The 9,763-nt window shown below is 30.6% G+C and overlaps 1 protein-coding gene across 4 annotated transcripts in view; it reads right to left on the reverse strand.

The window, feature by feature from the left end:
* The window catches only part of LOC106462768 (probable E3 ubiquitin ligase complex SCF subunit sconB), a 74,197-nt gene that overhangs the window by 36,067 nt on the left and 28,367 nt on the right, over positions 1–9,763 (reverse strand). For all 4 annotated transcript variants that reach the window (XM_022390095.1, XM_022390096.1, XM_022390094.1 and 1 more), the window contains exons 5-9: positions 8,295–8,546; positions 7,648–7,712; positions 3,426–3,551; positions 2,110–2,199; positions 1,710–1,798 (exon numbers count right to left, since the gene is read on the reverse strand). In XM_022390095.1, the coding sequence (XP_022245803.1) occupies positions 1,710–1,798; positions 2,110–2,199; positions 3,426–3,551; positions 7,648–7,712; positions 8,295–8,546 (622 nt within the window). The remainder of the gene's footprint in view (positions 1–1,709; positions 1,799–2,109; positions 2,200–3,425; positions 3,552–7,647; positions 7,713–8,294; positions 8,547–9,763) is intronic.

Genomic DNA, 9,763 nt, shown 5'->3' on the forward strand with positions numbered 1-9,763 from the left:
CAAAAAAAAATCAAAATAAACCTAAATTCCCCTATTTTTTTTCTAAAATGACTTCAAATTATAACATGAAACTACATTCGTTTATCCCAAGGAGCTCTACGTTTGTAAGAGTATACATCTATTTATAATTAAATTTTATTGTTTTATTGCCCTTTGAACCATGTCTAACTACTATCCTCACCATTATAAGTTGTAACTCACATGGGGAATGTGCAGCTCATGTTACGCTACCGTATTACATTACCCACGAGCTACTCTTGTTCGTGCCTCGTGAACCATTTTAATTATATTATTATTACTTATTTTACCTAATCTAGTCTTAAATAACTTAAAAAGACCCGTACTATTAGATTTTAGTTACTTTACAATAATTAATAAGGAATAAATATGAAAAACAAGAAATAAAGTACTTACCCAATCTTCTTTTTTCTTGCTCTCGGTTTTGAAGAGAGTTAACCCTAATTTTTTATACTCTAGATAGTAATGCACTTAATAATTTTTCTTTAATTAAATAATGCACTAAAGAATACTGACTAATAACATGCAAAAAGTAGACAAATTCACTTACCTATCAAAATTTTCCTGGCTTTCTAACTATGCGACAAGAGCGATTACAAATTCATCCAAGCTAGTCGTTAACTTTCCCACAGGAACTGTGAGTTAAATTGATGATATTCTACTGAGAATACAATGTTATACAATACATCATTTGATAGATGAAAACCTTGAATTTCTATTGGTTATAGGTAATATATAATGAAACGTAAGAGAGAAATATCAACGAATTGTGAAAGACAGGATGTGACACGTGGGTGTGGCAGGAGGAGTCTGATTTTCCATTTGATAGCTCTGTAACCAAACAAAATTGAAGGCTATAAAAATTATGGTTTGTCTGAGCAATAACACTTTATAGAGAGTATTTTACATTTAATTTCATACATTTTCGAGGTATGATGACATGCTAAGACAAAATGTGTCATGTGGGTCACACTAATGGATATTCAGGATTTTTTTAAATACTGCCTTGTATAATTAAGAACTTAAAACTTGTATACTATTAAAATATGGATTATTAGCTTAGATTCTATGATACTCTAATTGGGATAACATAAACAAAAAACAGTTCAATAAAATATTGAATGCAAGACACTAAAACCTTGTGTCATGAACAATAAATGGTTCTCAGGGTGATAGGGTTAATATGCCCATTTTGGCCTATTGTTTTCTAATATTTTGCCAGGGTTCAGCATTTAACTTATTCTACTGCATACATAAATAGTGTATTATAGAATATTTTGTCTCCATTGTCTGGTCCAGCTGATGAGTTATGATTTCGAATGAAAAGCTTGTTGGACAGTGACTTGTAGAAGACAAAAATAGACTTGAAATGTTATTTTTTTATATACCTCTGATTTTGATCTGCAATAGTTAAATTATAAGAAATATGGAAATAAAAGCCTCTACAGTAAATATGTTTTTATAACATTTTCTAATATTGTTTTAGTTTCCACAGTATAAATGATGGTGTCTATAAAACAGTTTTTAAAGAACTTGCATATAAAATCTGCTCATATATAAACTACAAAACAGTATCAAACTAAAAAATAAAGATATTAAGCTCAGCTGACAGGTAAATACATAAGCAAAATTTATATCTGCATAAAATAAACACTCAAGTATCTTTACATTATTCACATGTAGCAACTTGCCTCAAGGTCATCTTACACAAGCCAGTTTTGATATTCCACACTTTCAATGACTGGTCATAAGAACCACTCACAACTTTTTCATCATCAACCTATTAGCAGAATAAAAGACATAAGAACACCTTGTTTACCATCACCTACTAAGGGAAAGTTAAAAAATAAATAAAATAATATGATGTCACAGTTTGTTCGAAGACATCCATAATCACTTATTAGCCACAAAAAATATAAGAATAAAATAAGCTCATTACACCAGCGAAAGATATACTTTGGTTTGTTACTATTTTAATAACAAACATTTAGCTGATTTTTGTAACATCAATAAAAAGTTTTGTTCATAATTTGTTATTATTTTTTCAAAGTTCACTTTTTAAGACTACAACATAAACAAACATAGACTGACCTGAAGGCAACGGACGGTATCAGTGTGGCCAACCATGGTCACTTTACAAGCAATACTAGACCATGTATGTTGGGTACTTAGATCCCATACCTGTACAAGACAAAAAGATCAGAGTCAACAACCAAGTCTTCTTCCTTAAAGATAAACTATGAACAATACCATTGATACTAGGTAAAAAGTAAGTTGATTAAAACTTCCATACTTTTTTAATAATCATATTCTTTATTCACCATATCAGAAGCATAAATTACAAGTATTAACATTAAATATGTCAATGTAGGATAATTAACTTAAGTATAAAACAAGCTTTTACTAAATTAAAAAAACAGACCTTAAAGAAATACTTCTCACCTTTACAACTACAAATTTTTCTAAATCTAATCAGTTCAAAGGCACAGATATGTTTACAGAAGTGGAAGCTAACTAAAAGTTGATATATTATGTTTTTGTAAAATTATACTTTATTAATGATAATGGTGCAGAGGTTCTACCAGGGTTGGCATTTTAAAATCTTGCCTTGGGCAAAAAAAAAAACCTAAAGCTGGCCTTGGTTGTAAGAGTTACAGAATCTCCTTTGATATTTCTTTTATATGCTTCTAAAGCTTCTTAGCTGCTCATTAACATAAAAGTTTTATTAACTTTCAGATAATCTGGTTGTCAGTACAAGATTTAAACCAGTTAGTTGCCTTTACTCACCTAAGATAATTAATAATGACAATGATTGACATTCAATTGCCACAACCTTACTTTAAATATTTGTTGCACATTCACACATTAAGCTAAATTTATTGAAAATTAAACAGTGATATTAAATAGTCTGTCTCTAGAATTATTGTCATGATCAAACGTTTTAAAATGAAACAAAAGTAATGGTGTGGTGTAAAATTATTACAATCTACATACACAAAATGTGATTGTTATAATGCATATTGAAATCTTTATTACATGTTCTGTTTCCTGAAAACAAAAATCACTTTCTAGAAAAAGAATAAAAATTAAAAAGAGATCCAAGGCATTTTAACTTATTTCTTTTCTGTATTCACTTAAATGCACATACAAAATTTAGTTCTGACAAATATCTAATCATATAATTTAATTCTTTCGTGATTATTTTTACATCTTGGATATAGAATGTACATAACTATAACAAAAATGGTAACAACATTATGATTCAACTAAAAGATTTTATTTCATTATTGGACCAAATTTGAAACCTTATGATACAATTCATCCTTTATTTATAGGTTACAAAACTAGTAAGTTCAAGAAAGTATCCACTATTATGTCCTCTGAAGAACAAAAATTTCTGTTTTTACCTTGATTGTGCAGTCACTAGAGCCACTGACAAGTCGATTTCCCTCCAAGTGTAGACAACGGACAGTACCTGAATGACCGACAAGAGTCATTACTGACCAGGGGCTGTTGGTACGGATATTCCAAACCTACTCCAAATATACAAATTGTGATGGATTTATTATTATATATTTATTTTAATATCAATGTTTGCTTAAATTAAATTTATATTTACAAATGTACACAACTTGTACTATTTACTATGTATTGCAAAACTCTTACGTATTCTCTAAAGTTGTAGAAGTTTCTCGAGTGTAAGAATCAACAATATATGTGTGTAAGTAAACGATAGTGTTAGCGTCAGTATTGTTATATAAAACTGAAATTTCGAGAAACTCTCCACATGCCTATAAATATAACCAATGCGACATGCCAAAAAAAAGAGTATCTATTATTGGTTTGCTATAGTTGGTGTGCTATAAACTTCAAAAGCTGTAACTGTGATTGTTATAATGCTTATTATAAGGAAACTTAAGATATTTGACCAGGAACGTTTATAAATTTCAAAAATTACAAACCATTTAACTTCAGTGGATTCACACCAGACATTAATACTTTATGAAAACATTACCTAGAGTCACCAGTGGAAAAAACTGATGAAGAATACAGCGAGCTAGCTCTCTATTAAGTGAATTGTATCTACGTCAACTCAAAATTAACTTGCTCATTGTGAACCCTCAATAAGACATTCATTTTTTCAGCACAGGCTCGGTCCCTGGGACCAACCTCGTACCCATTTTGTGCTTTTTATAGTTTTCATGGTATACCATTTTAATTAGTAAGCGAATGTTAATGAAATTTGGCACATCATCAGTAAACATTACAATGCTTTCATATGCAAAATATCAAATTTGTTTATTAAGTGTTAAGGTTTATAAGGCAATGTTTTTCTCGTCTATTTTTCTTTTCGCATGTTGCCTATCTATCATGCAAAGTAATTTTCATTTTAAGATTAAAAAATACTTTTATACATCCAAAAATTTTGAAATTTCACATGTGCAATCTTCATAATGTCGACATAGTTATCAAATGTTTCTTAAGAAAAAACTTTATATTTTATCAGTTATTTTCAGTAATTAATCTCTGTACGGGTTTGACAAATTTGACCGATCTAGCAACCACCATAAAAAATTATGCCTTTTTCGTTCTAGAATGACTACTAATTATAACATAAAAATACAAATATTTAGACTAAATAGCTTAAATCTCATAACATTATACATTTATATATATTTATTATATTGACCTTTCACCCATGCCTGACTAACAATACAGAACTTACAATAATGCGACTCACATGCACTCATGTTACCATATCAAATAACATAAAGGTGACCTTTGGTCTTTACATAGTAACTTGTCTTGGCTGTGTTTTAGTCGACAACTATTTTGTAAAATACAGTCACATTTCAATTATTATACATTTTATATGTATGTAGATTATTGCTATTTTGAAATAAGTTCTTAGTTATTTTTCCTAAAACATAAAACAGTAAATAAAGAAATAAAGCAAACAATTATCTCTTCTAGTTACTACCTTTGTACTCGATTGCTGCTTTACATAGGCTGCTAAGCCTTTAAAAATTTGGCACGTGGAGGATATGAAACAAAATGTTTTTTTAGGGCTTTATATATACATTTCAATAACTAAAAATCATAAATTACTACATTAATACCATAGAATTCCACTATAAATTATAAAGCTTAGAAACTAAGATGTATTTTAGTCTAAAAAATATGAAATTTCAAGCAGACTAAAGACACACCCTACCTCGTTGAAATATTGGTTCAAAAGAAAGAAATTGGCACCAAGTCCGTTAAAATGGCTGAGAAAGCCATTAGAGGGACATTTTGAGCTTCCGATTAGTTATTCATGTCATATATAGAAGTAAGTGTATATAAGGGAGCATTTTTGATATTTGGTTCTCTGTTTAAAATTTTAATAGATACATTATGATTTTATTGAGTTGTAATATTTGTAGACATGAGTTGGTAATCTTCAGAAGAGGTCTATCATATGAAACCAAGGGTAATTTAAAAATGTCTTCAAGTTCTTGTTTTGTTTTTTTGCATGTAGAGATGGTGGAATGTTGTTGTTGTGGAGAGCATGTGCTAATCGAGTAATGAACCTATCAATTAAATAACTAGCAAATACCCAGCTCTATTTACATACAACAACATAATTCTAAGCTGGAAGGTAAATCATGAATATCAAAATTCCCAAGGAGAATTTACATATGGGTAATAAATTCTCCATCCTGATCTTGTATGACAATATCATTGAATTTAATTTGTCCTGTATGTAAACTACAATTACACAGAAATTATAAACAGATACAAGTTACATTTTAATTATAATCATGCCTAACAGTTAAGACATTAATCATGTACAATAGTTAGTAACTATTATAATAGGTAATAGACTAGCTACACTCACTAGCCATGATATTAAAAATCCCTACTTATAAGATAGACTAGTCCTCAAATCATGTTTATACAAAGCAGGTACTTACATAATAGAGAAATAAAACCACCAGGAGTCTAAAAATTGTATGAGCATCAACTGTTGCTATAATGGGAAAGATTAAAGATTTACCAAACTTTGAACAAAGTGTTACTGTTGAGGCTTGATTGACAGGTGCCTAAATTGCAAGGATGATTGAGCTGACTGAAAAATCAAATATCACTGTGTCCCAAGCTTACATAACATAATTGTCAGATCAATAATTTAATAAGGGAAACTGGTCAGAAGATGGGAGACAAATATCAAACACTGTTTGGGTTAACAAATGTTCAACTGTGCTAAAATTGATGAATAACTTTAAATATTCAGAAAAATCTAAATCCACAGAACAATGATTAGGGAGCTGTGTGAAATTAACTCTGTGAATGTATATGAAATATAAAACCTTATGAGATATGTGAGTTTTACTGAAATGTTCAGTAAGCAGTCACATTTGTGCTCCTGGTCTAGAAAGGATTAATCAGTATAATTTCCAATCCAGGTAAAGTTGATTGTAATAGACTGCTTACTAACTGCTTGTTCCACAACCTTCTGTGGATTCTCAGTTGAACTGAGATCAGGGGCTGTGAAGGAAAGGTAGAAGTTGGAAATCTTTGAAATCATTGAATCAACCACTAAATTTTTTTTAGCTTTGTGGCTGTTATCATTATTTTACTAGAAGTAACCATCTCCTTTTGCATAAAATTAGAGCACTGTGGGATGAACATGGTCAGCTAGAGTGTTCAAATGATAATAAGAAGAGGAACCAAGTGTTCTACCTCATGCGATGTAAATGAGCCCCATAACATTACACTGCCTCCAGAATTTTGTTCAATGAAGACAATGGAAAATGATTTCATGAATATTGGGTTGTCACCAAACTCTAGCCCTACTGTCTTTGCAGAACAATGTGAAACATGATTCAACTGACAACATTGCACATTTCCATCAGGCAACGACCAATTCCTTTTTTAACTAGACACAAGAAAACTACATAAATCATACAGCATTATTAAGACAAATGGCAAATAATTTTATTTATTTTGTTCAAAAAGCTTTGTTACATTGACAGAAAGTATCTGTATAAAAAATTTCTTATTTTGGGCCTAAAATCTGATTTAAGGTTAGGACTTAAGAAATTCTTTTCTCGGTTATTTTTTGTTTAATGTTTATAAGTTTATATCAGATAAAACTTTCAAATCACAATATATTATGTTAATTATGGCTTCAGCAGGGAGAATGCAATGACATTTTAAAAGTGTAATGTAAAAACCTGTGCTCAAACACTTCTGAAAACCACTAAACTGGAAAAGGTTAAAGAATATTAAAGAATGAAACAAATGCCTATTAGACACCAGTGGAGTTAATTACCTTATATACAGCCTGTAATCAAGGGACATGGTGGCCAAACATGATATTACGTTGGGTATTCTAATATTTTGGCTAGTGAGTCTATAATAACATGTAACATTGAAGCAGCAAGTGTAATCATAAAGCAACTCAATTTATAACACTTTACTTAATAATAACAGTTAGTGACAGCTTTATTCCTAAATGTTCTTTTAATTACTTATACTGTTTTTATTTACTTGAAGAACTTAATACTTCCTTAATTCTGCAAACAAATTTATATTTTAATTGCTTTGTGTGAGGATCAAAGAAATTTTGTGTTAAATACTCACCTTGATAGTTTTGTCTGAAGATCCACTAACAATTCTAGTGTCATCAAATTGAACACAGAAAACTCCTGAAACACACACAACCTAATATATGACAAATTATTGCTGAGTTTGTGAAATCTTTAACTGATTACATTTTCCACCTAGTCATACAAAAATAGATATTAACCTGTACATATAAATATTTATACTATTTTTCACTTTTTTCAGATGAAGTCTCACAATTCTTAAAACATACAAATTACAACTACTTTAAGAATCAATTTGTGATGTTTTAAGTAAAATTATGAAATAAATAATTTTATATTTAATGTAGTTAAATTCATAATTATGTCCACTACTGTGCCATTTGATAAGATTTATGATATTATGATTACAATGTATTATCACATTATATGTACAGTTTAGTTACTTTAAAATTATCGATATGCACATGTATTTTATGACAGCATCAAAATATTGTATAGTTTATTTCAATAAGGATTTTTCACTTAGCACTAGTAATGATGTATTTTGTAAGTATACTTGTAATGAGGTTCAAGTGTTTATCCCTCAGAGTTCCTTACTTTGGTTTAACTGACCTATTCCAAAACTACTGGTTGAAATAGAAATCTGCACATTTTCAAAATCAGTTTTATTCACACACTTACCCTGAGTATGTCCATAAAAGGTTCGAACATGACAAGCACCCTTTAGCCAATTACGGTGAAGACGAAATCTCTCAGCGAAAGCTTGTTTCCAGTCAATCTGACCATTTGGAAGACGATAAGTTATCATTTGCTTTTGTTCTGCAGGACGTGATAGCTGCCACTGTGGTTGTCGGCAAAACCCAACCCAGAGAGAGGGCTCACTTGCTAGGATGCTCCACCTCTGGCATACTTGTCCACATTGACATAAATCCACTACACATATAAAAAAAATATATATATAATTAAACTAGAAAACTTATTTTGTGAAAGCTGAGAAACTTGCATCTACTAAGTGATATAATTATTATTGGGTTTAAGTCATACACTGACTGGTCACCTTGTTAGGACTATCCAAACATATATATAAAACACTTCACTTACTTGCTTATGAAACAAAGACACAGTCATTTAAGACATCATGTTCAGATACTGCTTATTCCCCATAAAAGCAGACATAGTTATATTATGAGCACTCTACTAGACAACATGTATGAGCAGGGCTCACTCTTAACCTTTTTTTTAGAGCCAGCCAAGCCCCCAAAACTTGCATTTTTAGGGCCTGGCAGGTAGTTTTAGGGGCCAATTCTATAGCTAATTGTAAAATGTACTCTATAGTAGAAGTTATCAGAAAAATCTCTGAACTAATTAGTGGATGTTATGTAAATTGAAAGGAAACTCAAGATATCGACATATCTCAATTTATTTTGTTGTGAAGTTGTATTTCATGAAAAAAAAAACACGAGTCATACCATTTCATTTTTCTTCATACCACTTAAATGATTTTTATTTCATATATAACCTTTAATTTCTCTCTAATGCATGGTATAACAGTAACATTTTGCTCCACATTAAGTTCTTGGGATCATACGCCATGTGGCTCCCTGTTAGTACGGCAACATACTGTGTATTAGCTCATTGTATGGGGAGGTCACCAAAAGAGTGCATGACAATGGAGTGTTTGGAAATTTGGAATGTCCCATTACTTTCCAAAAGGGGGGTTGACAATTGTTTGAATTGTACATGTCACTTTTGGAGATGTCACAATAAGTTGAAACTGGTAAACAGGTATATACAAATATTAGGTCATCAAGAAATTAATGTTGCATTTTGGAACACTTTCATTAACCACTCCCCAAGAAATGTACATCACATATAATAGTTAAACAAACTGCATAAATGTCACGTTAGTGTAGCCAATATAATGTGTAAAGCTTAGTATACTCTAATCCCTTATAGTGATGGCACATGATGAGACACTCAATCGGCATGTAATGCCGTTTGACACAAGAAGGGAAACAATGGCTGTGTAGCCACAAAGAATATTAAAGAAGTTTATGGATATGTTTTGAATGTTCGTAAGTGTCAACGATGGTTCAATAAATTTCGTTCAGGTGACTTTAGCCTCAAAAACTGTGATGGCAGGGGCCAAC

This window comes from Limulus polyphemus, unplaced genomic scaffold, assembly GCF_000517525.1.
Source record: "Limulus polyphemus unplaced genomic scaffold, Limulus_polyphemus-2.1.2 Scaffold1244, whole genome shotgun sequence".
NCBI classification, from domain to species: domain Eukaryota; kingdom Metazoa; phylum Arthropoda; class Merostomata; order Xiphosura; family Limulidae; genus Limulus; species Limulus polyphemus.